We start from the raw sequence: 16,685 nt of genomic DNA, 5'->3' as shown, positions 1-16,685 counted from the left end.
ATATTTACACTATGGTACAGATCAATGATGAGATTCATTTGATCTCTCGGGAGTTTTCTTGTTGGCTCCCTGGGATTCATCGACAAGCGATAACTCCGGCCGGGTGCGCTCCATCGACGAAAGATGGTTTCAGCAAACGGGGCGATCCGAGTCGCCAATTAAGGCGTTGGCCATGCGTCGATGGATGTGTATCCATCAAATATAATATCGATGGACCCCCCTCCCTTCTTGCGACGATCAGTACTCAGGTTGTGGATGTTGCACGGGTGCTTTGTGCTTCAGTTGCAGCATCTCTTGCATCTTCAGTGAAGGTTGAGGCGACTGTGAGGAACTCAAGTCCAGTACCTCCTTGAAAACGAGTCGACGTCGTCATTTTTACTGTGGTGGTGTCTGATGCAAAAATGTCAGTGCAGATCTCGACGATGGAGGCAAACTGTCACACCGTGCTCAACTGGGCCGCAAACTGCGTATTTTAGCGTCACTCGGTTGGGCGGAGAGAGGAATTATTGACGAACATTTTTTCCGATTTCATAGAATCATGAGGTCAAATCCACGCTGGTTCCGATTGTTACGCTAATATTCTCTCGGTATGACCTGATTTCCGGTATCAGTTTCTTGATTCGGCTTTCGCTGCTTCGGACGATATCGATACTTGTTGAGGGAGAGGACGGAGGAAAACCTCAGCTACGAATCGATTATGTAGAGGCCTTCTCTCGAGCGTCGAGTCCTTGTCGTCGTCGTTGGGTGAGTGAGTGCTCCGTAGTGACAGACAGATTGAGTGCTTCCTGCTCTGGGACAGTCTAGCTTTCGGAATTCAAGGGATGTGCCATAAGCGAGACAGAAAGGGTTAACGACCGCATTGGCATGCCGGTCTGATGTGAGCGCACCGAGAAGACGCTCTCTCAAATCACGAATTATTCGAGAGGGTGCTCGTAGAAATGTGCAAGAAATTTCGTTTTTCCGTGAGTGAGGGGGCGGGATCAAGGATCCACTTGGGGGCGCCCGGTTCATGGTGGTCGATTAAATAGGACATGCGAAGTTCCCTCGATACTCATCACCCGTATCGAGTACACGGGTGAAGCAAGGTGAGACGAAGGTGCTACGGATGCTCGACGGTGAGAGGCAGAAACAAGTCAAGTGTCGCTTGTTTTGGTAGTGCTGGTCGACTACCCGCATGCGACCCGCTAGCGTCCCGACGGGTCGCCCGCTTGACTTGCTTGCGGGAAGCGAGCGACAGGATCGAGTGCACGAGCATTCGCTCGCTCGCTTGCTCGCTCGCTTAATTGTAGTGCGCAAGAATTTGCTTCCCTCTCGCGCCGATTGCCTATCCCTCTCTCACTATTTCTCTCTTTCTCCACTCCTGCCGCTCCCATCCTGATCGTCCTGATTTTACTTTTACTCGGTTTATTAATTAATCTCTTCCGAGTCACTTTGGAGGAAGAGAAGTTGCGACCATGCCTTCCTGCAGCAGGATTGAGCGCGAGGAGGGATGAGAAAAAGACACCGGCTGGCCCCGTCTCCGAACAAACTTCCGAGCTCAACGAACAGCTAATTTAGCCCATTGACTTCATGACCGGATGAACGATCGGATAGATGGAGGCAGGCAGGGCGAGCTGGGGTTACAAGCGCTGACCAAACCAAAACAGCCCGAACTCCATCGGGGTGCAAACTCAGAGGACCATAGGGATTTTCGGGCTGATTCGCCGGAATTCATTCAGCGAAGAAAAGACCGAGAGGAACATTCCTTCGGTTCTAACGCAACCGCGTCCGAATCCGTCATATCCTCATCAGCGCCGATCCATTCATATTCGTTTGAACGATAATAATCGGGCTTCAAAATCGATGGAAATTTTCATCGCACATACCTAACTTGTCAAGAGATCTTTTAACATCCCGCTGTGCGCGGGGGATATTTTGAGCGTCGACGCTCAACTCGGAGAATCTTTCTGTCTGTCTCTTCGTTTTCAAACTGGCTCGGGTAGCAAGCTCGGGTGCGGTCGTTCAGTCCGGAGGAACTCAAGAATGTACTCAATCTTGGAGACTCACGTCGTTCTGTCTGATTCCTTCTGTCTCGCTCTATTTTTCCACGGGTCAACTCATCGAAAGTGGACGAAGAAGTAGTCACTGCGCGCCGATTTACTCACCTCACGACGAACGACGCAGGCGTAGCATGAATCACATCGATCGATGTTTGATCTCGTCAATGAGTTCCCGATATTGCAGTCGGCTCTGTCGCCGACAATGCAGAACTCAGAAGCAGCTTCACTGATTTACGGTCGTCGGTGTTCAATTCGGCTGACTGTGAGAATTTCGGCGGCGAAAACAGCGGCAGCCATGGCAATCTCTCCTCCAACCGAGGACGTACTTGACTAGATTTGGGCAAGAAAGCCCCTCGAAGGGCGGCAACACATCATCATCATCTACAACATATACAGCTGTTTGTTCTTTCGTTTCCTCTCAATCTTTGATTTTCTCTCTCGTTTCTCGCATTCGCTTGGTTCATAATTTTTTTTTCTCAGATCTTCCAATCTAGCCATCAAGCCCACTGAATCGCTGCTCGTCGGACGCCGCACGGTCGCGAGTCCACTGCACTCGGTCAGGCGGCATGGTTGACGGCATCGAATGGTGGAAAATCCTTTTTCTCTCTCCCTCTCTTCTTCTTTTTTTTCTCTTTCTGGGCTGCGTCTGCAACAGTCGTGGAAGATACTTCACTTCTGAAAAGTTTTTTTTCTCTCTCACCGCTCACTCGCTGAGCAGATGGGACATCGAGGCAACACTGCGCAAGTCGACCTTGCGCCGCCCTTGACCAAGCCAATTAACCTTCTATAATGAGTCCGGCCCGCCGCGGATCTCTAGTTCCATGAAAGAAGAATTCATCAACTCGTTCGTCCATAGCGTCTCTTCTGAGTGGGGGCCAGCTCGACGTCCGTCCATTCGTCCGTCCGTCACCTCGTCTGTCGTTTCATAAGTCAGTTAATGGCGTGGCGGCAGGTAAGGGCGGCACGCGCAGGATCGAGGGATTCAGGGTGCAGTTGGTCTGTTTAAAGCTACCAAGGAGACCACTGGTTGATGTTGTGCCGCAAATGATGTTGCGGCATTCCGTGACTCATCGCATGTCGACCATGCATGAGCTCGTCCTCCAGGCCGAGACTTCCGTCGTGATCCTGTTGTTTTCGAAACGAGAATCAACGTTAATCCTTGGACTTATCGAGCTATATATGCTGATATCATCATCATACGGTATGATCGGACCCTCTCAGTCTCGTGTACGACCTCTCAATCTGTCTCTGATTGCCGATACTGTCTGCCGCATAGTGACCGTAAACAATTCGGCCCATACGCAGGATCGTCATAAATGAGAGCGATCGGCGATTCCGCGATGGAAGCTCATCAGAGTCAGGGATCAGAAAAGATAGGGTGTTTCGCGAAGAGATCAATGTGCAGTGCCACCTCGATGTCGACTTCTCGATGAGCTAAGCGGGTGATATCTCGATAGGTTCGATTAGTTTGTGATTTAGATCATTTTCTATTCTCCCCAGAGAGAAAAACGACGCGACGGTCGCAGATAGCAGCCAGAAATTACAATTTCGGTTTCGAGCAAAGCAGAATAGGGGAACCGTCATGATCTTCTACCCTATTCGAGCTTCAGTAATTTTTGATGAATCACGAATTTTCTTGGGAGTTCTGTTTCCGAAGTCGACTTTTCGGTACCGTAGCATCGTTTGTCGGAGGTGCGTTTTTCTGTCAAGTGGTGCGAGACGTTCGGTCGATTTGATCTCCTCCAAGTAGGGAAAGATGGAAATAGAGGTCGATATCGGAGTTTGGGCTTCGACAACAGAGTGCGCATGACGAATTCGAGAAGAGGAGGAGGTGAACGAGGAGGAGGAGGAGGAAGATTTCGCGAGAGTAGTTTCTCGGAAGACGTCGGAGGATATTCTTCGAGAAAAGAAGTCCCTGATTGAGAGTTCGATTTGTAGTGGGCTACGAGTTTGAGTCGTTTGAATTGCACGTCGTCGTGGGAGAAGGCAAGCTAGGACTCGTAGCTGCGCCCTGTATTTGGGCAATGCTGATGTTGAGGCTACTGAGGTTGGCGATCGTACTCAGAGGCAGCGCGATTGCAGACAGAGAAAGACTTACGACGGGGCCTTGAGAGAGGTGATTGCTGCTGCTGTGGTGGAGTCCTGGACTTTTGCCATGGTGTGCTCCTACCCCTTGCTGGCTTTGTTGATCCTGCGTCTGTCTATCCCTCTTCAGTTGCTGCTCCGAGTCGTCCAACCACTTGTCCTGCGAGCGGCGTCTGGCGTTCATGAAGAAGTTACCCACGGTGCTGAGTTCAAGCCCAAGCTGCTGCGAGATGGCGATCTGCATTTCCTTCGAGGGCCGCTTAGTCTCCTTAAAAATAGCTTGCAGAGTACGTCGCTGAAGGTCGGTAAATACCAGGCGGGGTTTCTTCGTCTGGTTCTGACTTTTCGAGGCTGCGCTCAAGTGGGTGGGGGCCACGATTGCCGAACCAGGCGGCTGCGGCGGCGGCGGCACTGGACCCACCGACTGATTGTCCTCTTTCCGTTTGCACGCTGCAATGAGAAAAAAAACTCGTTAGCTCATCAATGCCTTCTGCTCGCAGCCCGGAATCGCCAGAGAATCATTCCGGCGATGCTCCGGATCGCGGTGAGAAGTTCCGCGAAAAAGACATCGAAGAGTGTATTATTTTCAGGAAATTGTATTTAGGCCAAAGCTTCTCTCCGCTAGCAACGTCCCCACAGAGTTTCATTTCTGATCTTCCCCCGTCGACGGAGTCGGCACACGCGCCCGTGGGCAAGCCCTCGAGCAACTCACGACATCTGATCGATATTCACAATCGTGAGCCATGAGGCTCAGGTAGTTTAGAGCCGAGCCGAATTCAGTTGTTTTCAATATATGCACGCCATTTATATTCTTCCAAAAGAGAAGCAGAACCCTAATCTAATGAAGATGTTGCCGGTCGGACTATAACAATACAAGTTCGGAATTCTTCTCCGACTGTCATCAGTCATGAGAAATCATAGATTCTTGCCATTGAGGAACCCGTTGCGTTGATTCTCCGGGCTCGTTCGGCACAATTATTCTAATGAGGTGATTATATTTTCTTATTTTTTTAGATCAGCGGTCACCGTCAATGGAGAGTCGTCGAGATTCCGTACGGTCGCGAACTTCAGCGATACCTTGTGGGTTTTGTCGGCTCTCCGCCAAATGGGAGATGCATTCGCGAGCTGAGTCCACAGTGGGCTTCAGGCAATGGCTTTCTATTATCGTTCAAGGATGCAGGTCACACAAAGGCCCATAAAGTCAGCCAATGGTGACGGACTGGGAGCTAAAACAATGGGAAGAGCGAGTATAGCTGCTCAAACGTCGAGTTGGTTCCTTATGAGGAGCAACATCGCTTCGTATCGATCCTCTGCAACTCAGGAGCTCCGCGTATGCAGAAGAGGCGACCAACGCAACAGAACAATCCACATCAAGGCAATTGATGGATCGATAATCCCGTTCCACGATGAGAGCCTAAAGGCTTAGCAGTCACCTCGCGGTGGACGCTGGCGCTGGCAATTTCAAGAAGTGGCGACCATTGATTAGTGTCGTCATGCCTAATAGGCTGCAGTTGTTTATTCGCTTACCGGGACGTCATAGCGTGGAGCGTGCAAATCAATTTCGCTCTTCGAACCCCCTTTACTCTGCTGCTATTTTGGCTGTTTCCATGACGATATGCCATCGGCCACCTGTCCGTGTACGAGTCTGCCGCGCGATACTTTCGGCACGACCAGCTCGAAACCCACAGCACGCGCGGAGTTCCGAAGAGCCAACCTGTTCGCTCATTAGAGAAGCACGGGACGAGGAACCGAGTGCCACGAGTCTCGGACGGGCACTGCTCTCTGAGACGGAGCGGCATTTACGGAGCTGCAATGTTGGCATTTGATGACGGCGCATTCAACGTCCCCATGAGAGAGGCCGTGTTGCCTGTGCAAGCCGAAACCAACTCGGTTGCTGCGCTCGTTTTCGCACCAACTATCTGAGCTCGAGACGTGGACTACAGGCCCAGATGTTCGGGGACGATGATCAAAGTTCGTCATATCTGCGTCCCGCATTGCAGACTTTCCGCATGTTCGTCAGCGCGTATAGTGCTCGCGGCTCTGATCTTTGTCGCGGTGTTCCTTATGTTCGTGCAGTTGTTGGGACCACTTTCGTGCCGGCTAGACAAATTGAAGGAGTACGATTACGCAGATGACAATGAGATCACCAGCCTAGGTCCATTGGAATCAGATGTGAAGAAGCAACCCGCCAATCCTGGATTCAATAATGCGTCCAGGAACGAGGTTTGGAATACCAACTACAGTGTCGTGCTCCAGCCCAAACAGTGTCGGAACCGAAGTTGTCACTTCACGGAACTCGTTGTAATCTCTGTGTCTTCGGCAGCCAAGTATCGAGATCGACGGCAAGCCATTCGCGAGACCTGGGGCTCGGATGCTTCGAATCGCGTAATTTTTTTCTCGGGCATCGATTCCGCGCACCAGAACTCCCTGGCGGAGGAAGCGGAGAAATACGACGATATAGTGCAATACGACTTCGTCGACTCGTACAAAAATCTCACGCTGAAGTCGGTGCTGATGCTCCGCTTCATCGACGAGAATCGATGGCCCAATCTCAAATATTTCATCAAGGCCGACGATGACACATTCATCAACGCTCGGAATCTCCCCGAAAGCCTCGATGCGATCTCGAGAGACAGAGATCGCGGACTATACGGTGCGCTCCAAGTCGGATCGAAACCGATACGGAAGCGAAACCACAAATGGTTCATATCGAGGAAGGAATTCGCCGAGAACGTCTACCCCGCCTACCTTGCTGGATGTTTCTACGTGATTCCAATGAAATTCGTGAGGCCTATGAGCTCCGCAGCAGCGTCGGTTCCGTTCTTGTACTTTGAAGATGCCTACGTAACGGGCATCCTCGCGAGGTTCTTGAAGATCCGGCGATTCAAAAACAAGAAGCATATCGTGGAGCCTCGCCCCAGCGTCACGAAAAATGAAGTCATCGCCAAGACCTATGTCGCTAAGCATTATATGTCCCCGAAAAAGATGATGGAAGCTTTTGCGGCGCTTCAAGAACAATCGCAGTGATTCGGGGACGGGGAAGTAGCTCACCATCGAAAGAACTTCGATTCAAGCCCGAGTAATGTAATCGTTGCGAGCGTGATCTCTGAACCGGCCCCGATCTGCGAACCGAAAATCCACAGAGCGATAGATTGTATCGGCTGATCGGCATCGATTCGCAACACTGAGAACAGCAACAGCCTGCGAGAGAGTCCTTGTGATCTCTAGCGAGTACAAAACGAGCACAATAAAACGAATCATTCCGCGGTCTCCGTTGGAATCCTCAAGCAGGATACTCGTTCGATTATTTTTTCTCCCCTGACGTTTGCCACTCGTAGCCTTAAGTCGATGAAGTCCCTGAGCTCTCCTCCACTACGAATCCGGTGGCGAAGACAGAACGGTTGGGAATCTTGAGAAACTGGAGAATTATCAGAGGACAGATTCTCCGGCTCACTCACGAGTCACGAGCGAGGATATACGCTTCGTGGATTAGCCCGGATTCTGAGCCCGGGCCATATCGCGGGCCAGGAGAATAGAGTTGGCTCTCGGGATGCGATGCGTGGCTAGGCGTAGCGCGCTGCCGGACCCCGAGGCCAAAAGCCCCGGAACGTTCCGCTCTCTATCCGGACTACCTCGCTCTCTCCTGCCTCTCACCTTGGTGCGGGAAGTTTCTACCCAGTAGCGGTTGTTTACTTCGAAACAAAAAATGGGGAAAAGAGAGCTCGTGATTGAAAAGCTCATCAGTTACTTATCTATCGCCGACCGCTCAACCCGGCGATATGCAGACATTCGCAAAAAAGAAGCGCAGATATTCCTCATCGCATGCCTCGAGTTCAACCACTGTAGCGAAACGAGCGAACGAGCACCGCTCCACCGACCGGCCAAACGGCGACCAGCGAATGAGTGGAAGTTCAATGAGGAGAAAGAGTTTCAGTGTTAGCAACTTTTCAATATTCAAGCACGCACGAGAGAGTTGAAGTCGAGCGAGCGAATAGAAAATGTTCCGAGGAGCCAATTCATCACGAGGATGCTCCACAAGTGAGATCGTCTGCGCGATAGACGTGCGCCGCCTGCAAACAACTGATGCCTAGCACGACTGTGCCCGCATTCCGTCCCCGCGATCGCACGATACCGACGTAACTGCGCAGGGGTCCCGCGGAGCGAGGGAGTCGCTGGAAATATTTCTCGTTTCCAAAACTGTCATCACCACTGTCCACAAAGCTCTGATTGAGCGGATTGTCTAATTGTTCAGCTCTTAAAAGCTCTATCTTCACTCTCATATGCACCAATTTCAGCTCTGCCAAAAGAGACACACCGCGCAAATTGACCCTGACAGTAGCTTCAGAACAGCAGTAGCAGCAGCCCAATATGAGGAGGGGGAGGGGGTCGCGCTCGGGTTGTGGAGGCTCAGAGATTTTTCGGATGAAGAGGTAAGATTCTCGTAGGGGTGAGCCCAGAACAAAGTCTAAATCGGCAGACGCGGCGCGGCACTCGATGCTCGCGAAAGACTTATAAATGGATTCGCTCTTGATTTGTACTCTACTTGGAGATCGACAACGAACTCTTGAAAAATCAACCGCTCGCCATCGCTCCAGTCTCGGGTCCTGTCGAGAAAATGGAGCTCTCTGCGTTTTTCCTTCGCCAAGCGTGCCGCTCGAGAACTTAATCGAGAGATTATGAATAGGGATATTCAGTCGACACAATGAGCTCTATCGATGATAGACGGGAAAACTCTATCCATTATTCATCTCGCTTTGATCCATTCTTCTTGCCGTTCATTCGTCACATGTCAACTGCAGCTTTTTGTTTCAATCAGTCAACTCATCCACATTTCTGCGGCCAGTTCGTCTCTCGTGCGCTCTCATTGTCGAACGTTCATCAAGCAATCATCATCAGCCTCAGGCGCCAGGGGCAACGCTCGCCGTAGATGAGAAATTTCGGAGTCCAACCACGGACTACCACCACCACCGCCACGCGGTTCAAAGATCAACAACACGGGAAGGACTTTCTGCAAACAGACAGTCTGTCCCGCTCGCTCGCAGCCGCCCTCGTAGACGGAAATACAGACGAGCTGAAGACAGCTCAAGGAACCGAAGCGGGAGAGGTATTAACTAGGGAACCTTGGATCAGAGATCTCCTCCGTTGTGATTTGCTAGCGCCCGCCGTGAGGCAACTCTTAACGAAGTCTCGCTTGCCCCCATTCGCAATCGAACGGCCGACCGACCGACCGACTGACTGACTGGGCCAGCAGCGGGAGGACCGAGGATGAGACAGATCGTCGAGGCACCTACAGATGGATGCAGCCGATCCGCGACAACGACGATAGCGGCGAGGTCGACTACCACCACCCCCATCGAGGGCCATAATTCCCACCGTACTCTTGTTCTAACAGACGCGGTAAAACTTTGTTAGCCGAGAGAAAAAGTTGTCTTTTAGCCGAAAACCATTATTTCGCCATAAGAGGCTAAACTTGTCGCGTCAGCGCAGATCCGAGCACACTACCGCGTGACAAGCGGTGCCCTCTGTCCCGAATATAACCGAGGCAAATCACTACGACGTCGTCTATGTATTCAGAGCTCGTTTCGCCGTAAGAGTCGTTTGGGGATTTCGAAGCTCGTACCCTGAGAGCCGCCACCACCGGAGCCTCGTCGGCTGTACGCACATGGCATTAGAGACACATAGTTAGGGGATGCGAGAATTGCGACCTTTCAATGGAATTATCAATCTTCGACACTGAGATACATCGATGTCGGAATCCATTCGAAATCTAACAGCATGGCCTAAAAGCAGCTACTTAGAGCTCCTGAAGGAAGCAAAGGGCTGGCTCGGAGGGCTGAAAGACATCCATTGACCTCCTGCCGTACGATGGAGCGCAGTCGAAATTCTCGGACTTTTCGTGTTCGTCCGCGGAAAGTTTTGATTCCGCTTTCTCTCCAAGAATACGGGAGAAAAATCCCAGCGCCTCCCCCATCCGGGGAAAATTAACTGAAGCGATGATCGTTTTTTATTAGCTGGTGTGTTAATTCCGAAGATAATTCGGATAGCCCTCAGTGGATTACTCTCTCGCTCGCCGAATGTACTTTGATGCAAAATGCCACCCCCTATCCCCCTCTCGCCGAACGCCGACCCAGGGTCGCTCTCCCCCATCCCTGGGAGGGAGGGGGGAGGGGGGGTTCGGGCATCTTGACAGAGGGTGCTCGACCGAAATTGAGAGTGAGCCGAGTCCAAAGTTGTTTGTTTTGTCATTAAAGTCAAGGGGTGAAGTGCAACAGTTGCCGGGGTGGATGCTCTGCGCGGCAGTCAATGTTGACTAGCATTTGTATTAGCTTGTTCCCGCGATCCTCTGCGGTGTTTTCCCTCTAATCGTCTGCATCCCGTGCCACGACAGGAGGGAGTGGATGGGTGGGTGACTCCCCACGCTCTTAATCCTTTGGCTTGTTGTTGTTCTCATCTTCTTCCGTGTCCTCGCGGCTACACTGCTTGCCCTCGCAGCGACGCTTGTGCTGTTGCCGACTACTGTTGATATTAGCCGAGCTGAACCGCTGTGAGCATTGCGGCCACGACCTCTATTCGTTTGTTGCGAGAGCAGCGCCCTACAGCCCAGGATACCTATCGAGCTGGGGACCGAGCGTAATAGGCCGGACTTAACAATGCCCGTTTGCGGATACAGCCAATTCCATGCTCTCCGCCGGTGGATTTTATGTCGCCCCAGCTCATCGGTTTCGTTTCCATCTACTGCAGCTCCTGGCTCTGACGAGAAGGAAAAAATATACGAGGTAACGAACCGAGGTCGAATAGAGGCGGCTACGGCGAGCAGGGAAGCAGGAGGCCTCTTAGTGTGAACTCTTTTGTTTTGGGGCTCATCGACTGTATTCAAAGGGCAGCTCTATGGAGTAGAATCATTCTCCCGGTAGAGGGTTAATAGCAGAGCGAGAGTCAGACAATGGTACGATTGAACCGCCAGTGGATGCCCCCGTCCGCCAGGCTGTATAGTCGGCTGGTTCTCCCGCGAATTCGTACGAATCGACCGAGGAAGATTCCTCCGCGTAAGCAGGGATAGAAGTCTGGAGTGCGGAGGAAGGGGGGAAGGGGTTAGCGTCGCGCTGGCTTCCCGGAAAATCTTTCCATTAGGAATGAGGAGTCGGCGAATGAGGACTCCTATCAACAAGGGAGCGTGCCCGCAGCGTGACTGTCGGTAGGACAGAGCTCTTCAATTAAAGCGAAAAGAACGCCTTTTATCGAATCTCAAGAGCTTCTACGAGACGAAGTTCGCTCGCGAGGAGTGGAACGAGTTCGACAGCAGGAGCCCAGATCGCGGGCGGCACGAGGTGTATTCGTGTGGGAGAGCGCGTACGACTATGTGCTTCAGATGTCGAGGGTTAATTAGCGATAGAATAACTCAATTTGCACGACGCCTTAGGTGACACTTGTTAGACTGGAGGATTGAAGGAACGCAGGCGGGATGGATAGAAACTAAAGAGGCAACTACGAATACGACGAGGAGAACGATATGCCACCTCATCTTTCTGATCGTGTCTGGGACCGAGGATTCCTCCCGGTGTATAAGCAGGCGAGTGCCGGTGTCTGAGTGAGGAAGCCACTGCCGATCCCCAGAGAAAGAGCAGCAGCAGCAGTTCCATAATTGGATGAGAACTGAATTCCCGTTGTGGTTTCGCTCGCCGCCTCGGCACGGCCGCCGCTCCAGCTTCGTTAACTGATTCAATCGCCGCTCCATGAAACAAAAAAATCATGGAAAACCCTCATGCTTCGCTGCGGGAGCGGCTGTGGATCGACTGAAGCGGGCGAGGCAACTAGCGATACTTCTTAATTTCCCTGCTGTTTCACGCGTTCGTCGATTTTGTTCTCTCCGCCAAAGAAGCTCAATATGGGCTCCGACCACGTATGGGGAAGGAATGATTTGGTATGAGGGCGAGTTTCCGTCCGCTCGTTCGAAGAGGGAAAACTGCTTCGGGGAGCCTTCGGTGTCAGATTTTCCTCCGAATGTGGAGTGCTCGAAGGATCGACCGAAAGACGCGACACTGATGAGCGAACGGAAGTCACAACGTGTTGCTCGACAACATCCACGCATTGCACGACCAAGCATGGACTATAAATCATTTATCGCGGCCACGAGCTGGCGTCTGCCGACCATATAGAGGTGCTGGAGCCGCCATTCGCACCCTTTGTAGCAACTCGTTCGAGACGAGCGCATTAATATTACTTAGTGGAGCGTAGAAGGCCGCAGTTCCTTTTTTCATCGATTTTCATCTCGTAATCGAAAGAAACTCACTCGAGTCCGCCCAAACTCCGCGGAATCTGGCCTACATCGCTGGGTGGGCTTGCGAATGAGCGAGCGGCTCCGCGAGAAAATCTCGGATCGCATCGAGAGCGTATTCATCCAGACTCTCGCTCATGGCAATGAACCAACAGAGCAAGTACCGCGACGTTCGTTCGTATTTGCTCTACCCATGGCGGGATCGGTCATTCCGAATCGATGCAATGTTTCCGCCTAGATCGACCTCGCATCGGCTCTCTGCGGTCGCGATTCTGCATCCGAAATAGATTTATCGATCCCAGAGTCGCTTACTCGATATACCATGCACGGTCTGCCTCGACGGGCGTGATGCCCCGAAGAGCGCGCCGCCATGAGCCGAGTGAGTTCTCGACATGGAAAGGCTTCAGTTCCAAGTCAAAATCACGAACACGGTTTCGGACTCATGAGCGCATCCTCTCCCGTTCGTGACCCTAGGTCCGGACCGCTTCGAGCCGACCCTGAGGCTTCGTTCCCGGGCTTCACTGCGCGACCGGTACGCTGAGCGGGGAGAGGAATCGAATTCAAAGGTAGGAAGGGAATGCATAAGGAAAACAAGATGGTCGAGAGATGGGGCCGGAGGTAACCGGTGAGCGAAAATTCACGCTCGTAGTCTCCTTCTCCGCTTTCCACGGAGTCGACAGAAGCGGCGAAGAAGCCAGCGACCCGCATTTCCAATACCGGCGACGGCGGCATCGGGGCAGATGGGTCTGGCGGGACGGCCAGGCGGGGGATACGGGCAAGTACCAGCGAAGGCGACGGGGAGCAGGAGGAACGGTGAGGAAAGAAAGGAAAGCGGCTGGAGAAGAAACCATAGGAGAGGGAGAGAGCAACGAAACGAATTATCGGAAAGATATCGGAAAACTTTCTATCGATCCGTCGTCCGCACACTCACACACACACACGAATCGAAAGGAAGCCGCCGACTAGAGAGAGGAATGCAGCCGTCAGTTCGTCTCGGGTGGACGAACGAAAGAGACAGAGGACAAGGGACGGGCAGAATGTAGCGGGGGAAACACAAAACGGGGAACGCCGGGCCCCGAAAGCAGGGGGGCTCCGCGGGAGAATGCGGGACAGGGGGGGGCGAGCTACTGCTGCTCCTAATAGTAGAGCCATCGACCGGTGAGGCTCTCTTCTGCTCACTTCAGGAGCTTGCCTGTCGAAGGAGGAGGACCGAGGAGAACGTAAAGAGAGGGAGATGCTTTTCCTACGTTGCTTCCATTTATCCATCAGTTCGTTCCGTCCCATGTCTGTTCCAAGCGGCACCGAAGCGGCGTCGACCGACCAACCAACCCCAACCGAAGAACACTATGGGACCAACCCAGTCCTCGCCCGACAGACTTCGGAAATCGTTGCCGCCAATCGTGGCTCGGGGAAAGGGACCGACCGACGTCATTGGTCGACAACATCCGTACAGAGATAAAACGTGCCGCGTTCCCGGGGCCCTATTGCAGGACCGGCCCGACGACGACGCTGGCAAGGCAAGCTCGGGTCCTCACTCGCAGGCCGCGTCCTCGTGGACAACGTCCTGCATGTAGAGCTCCAGAAATGTGCTGAACGAGAACACTGCGCTTCTCCTCGGAAAATTATCAGATCCATTGACATGAGGGATGATGGAGAATTTAAGTTTGGGCTTGGGCTCCTCGGAGATCCCGAGTTTTGGAATCCGGAACTCCTGGGCGATTTGCTGGAATAATTGACGCCTGGGATTTCTCAGCGAGTTTTTGACGCAAAGTCGTGGGAGTCTCTGAGCTGAGGGATCCGGATCCAAAAGTATTCTCGAACAGTCTTATTCCTCGATGGTGGTCACCCTTGGGAGATGAAAGTCCCAAAACTCCGTCTCCAATTATTCTGGCAGCTTGAAGAAATTCTGCTGGTGAAGAACTCACTGAGGAAAGAAGGGACGCCGAATTCGTTGACTCTGGGCGGCAGCCGCTGCGGCTCCCAACGGGTGGTACGAGCCACAAGATTTTAACTCGGCGCAACTTCCGACCCGTTCTGCAACAACAAATGGCCAAAATTGAGCAACGAACTCTTCAGCCAAGCTTCCAACCACTCAGCCAGCCTTGCAGCCTCCCTTGAGAAACTCGACATCAATCGATCAATTGATCGCTAGTCAATCAATCAATGTACGCGGGTCGCTGCCAACTCTCACTCGTCTTCTGCCCTGGTTCTGCCGGACGACACTCTCTCGTTGACAAAGCGGCGATTTTCGTCGATGGGGTTCTTGTTCGTCGGGTATCCGTGCCTTCTTCGGCTCCCGGGTCACTCGGTGGAGTAAGAGGCGACGTTCCAGCTCTTGAATTTCCGTCACAACTTACGAGGCTGCCTCCCGGGGAATGACGTTCCTCGAAGGTCCAGTTTCACTTCACCAGATTCACGACGTCTGAAGCAGCTTGCCGAGCTGTTTTCCCGAGGGCGACCGCGGTCACCTTTCTTAGTCTTCGCCGTCATTGGTTCCTCCTCGGAGAACACCTTTCCAGTCACAGACGGCTCACAGACTCGAGTCGAGCTCCGCGTGAGGCTCTCGAACGTAAGTGAATGAGCCCTGAGTCGGGCCAGCAACGACGACCAGCGAGGCGAATATGCTTCAATCCGACCACCATTGAAGACTGATGCCGATGGCGATAGTGGTGGTGGTGGCGGCAGCGGGCGGGCAAACGTCCCTCCTCCGTTATATCGGTTTACTGGATTAACGGGGAATGTATTTTATAAGGGGAGATGAAGAAAAGGAGAACACGGAGCGGCAGCAGCAGCAGCAAAATCGAAATGATTGATCACAAGGGAACTCGATGACGATGATGACGCCAGTCGCAGCCGCAACGGTCGTCGCCATCATTCGAACCGCCGGCGAGAGGGGCTCGCTTTCTGTGCTTGTTATCGGATTCAGATAGTCTTTCTCGCGCCTGAACCATTCCGTGGCGCTTAAACGGCGACCCCGGAAACAATCAGACGATAGCTTCTTCAGCAGGATGCACGTTCCTCACGGCTCCGTGGTCGATCACGAGCGTGAGGAGAAAGTTCGAGAAGTTGCGCATTTTCGGTGGGTTGCATATTTTCGGTAAGTTGCGCATTTTCGGTGGGTTGCATATTTTCGGGAAGTTGCTTATTTTTGGTGAGTTGCGTATTTTCGTTAAGTTGCATGTTTTCGGTAAGTTGCGCATTTTTGGTAAGTTGCGCATTTTCGGGTATTTGCGTATTTTCGGTGAATTGCGGATCGATTCACTTTTGGGAGCGGCGAGGCCCGTTCGGAGGAGCCCGTCGTGTTTCCAGGAACGGGATCGCGGGTTCGGATACCTCCGGGGTCGAGTTTGCTCGAGAGGCGATCTAATCGTAGCGCAAATGGATGGTCGAAGCCATTCAGCTTCGCAAACGACGACACGCGGCTGCCAGGACGTGATTCGCGGAAATGTTTGTTGTTTGTTGGATGTCTGCTCGGTCGCTCAGCATTGCCGCACCGTCGTCACGAGCAGCTCACTTCGTTCGGTCATTTGCGACTGACCGCGAAGGGCTCGTTATCTCCACAAGCTTATGCTCTTATGGATGTAGAAATGCGTGTGCCTGCCGGTGTGAGTTCGGCTATGTTACAGCCTCTGTTAACAGACGCGTGTCCTCGGGCAAGTTCTCATCAGCTGCTGTCGTAGGAGTCGTCGTCGTCTTCTTCTCCTCCTTCACTGACGGCAGCATCTCAATCATCGTTGAGCTCGACCAAGCTGAGCTCTCATTGTAGCGGAACCTTGTTTTGCTCCTTGCGTCGCCGAACGGAGAAGCAACGAATCTACTCGAGTTCCTCCTCATCTCCAGCTTGCGCCGCCGCCGACTGAGCAGCAAGATGGCAATCAGGATACATCGATGACTTCGGAGGAGCAGGAGTTGCAGGATCGATCGACGGCCGCGGCGTTAGCAGCTTCTTCAGCTCGCGTGGAGAAGCCCTCGTACAGTCTCTCGGTTCTCCAAGTCTTCTCTTTGTTGCCCCTCTCTCCGCGTGTTCGTCGGTCGGTGCGTCTGGCAATCGTCGGGTTCCGCTGCCGCCGCCGCCGCCGTAGACGAGAAAGCCAGTTGTTCCCTTCCGCAGTTTACTTAACAAAATTAGCTCCAAGCAGCTCTTCTATAGCTTTCAAGTGAGCTGCTGCTGCCGATCGAAAAGCGAGCAGCAGGGCAAGTGCGCAAGAGAGAGAGAAAAAAGCCTCCCCTCCGGCGTTTAGGCCTATCGGCAAAATTTTCACCCTTTTTGTGTTTCTCCGCCTTTT

General features: G+C 52.6%; 1 protein-coding gene across 1 annotated transcript in view; it reads right to left on the bottom strand.

Moving 5' to 3' along the window:
- Positions 1 to 3,047: 3,047 nt before the first annotated feature.
- The window catches only part of onecut (homeobox protein onecut), a 42,795-nt gene continuing 29,157 nt past the window's right edge, over positions 3,048 to 16,685 (bottom strand). Inside the window, exons 6-9 of the mRNA XM_003737825.3 lie at positions 14,325 to 14,433; positions 4,546 to 4,574; positions 4,210 to 4,403; positions 3,048 to 3,164 (exon numbers count right to left, since the gene is read on the bottom strand). Coding sequence (XP_003737873.1) covers positions 3,048 to 3,164; positions 4,210 to 4,403; positions 4,546 to 4,574; positions 14,325 to 14,433 — 449 coding nt within the window. The remainder of the gene's footprint in view (positions 3,165 to 4,209; positions 4,404 to 4,545; positions 4,575 to 14,324; positions 14,434 to 16,685) is intronic.

This window comes from Galendromus occidentalis, unplaced genomic scaffold, assembly GCF_000255335.2.
Source record: "Galendromus occidentalis unplaced genomic scaffold, Mocc_1.1 scf7180000075612, whole genome shotgun sequence".
Classification (NCBI taxonomy): Eukaryota; Metazoa; Arthropoda; class Arachnida; order Mesostigmata; family Phytoseiidae; genus Galendromus; species Galendromus occidentalis.
Note: the sequence above shows the minus strand (reverse complement) of the source record. Positions and strands in the feature narration are given on the sequence as shown.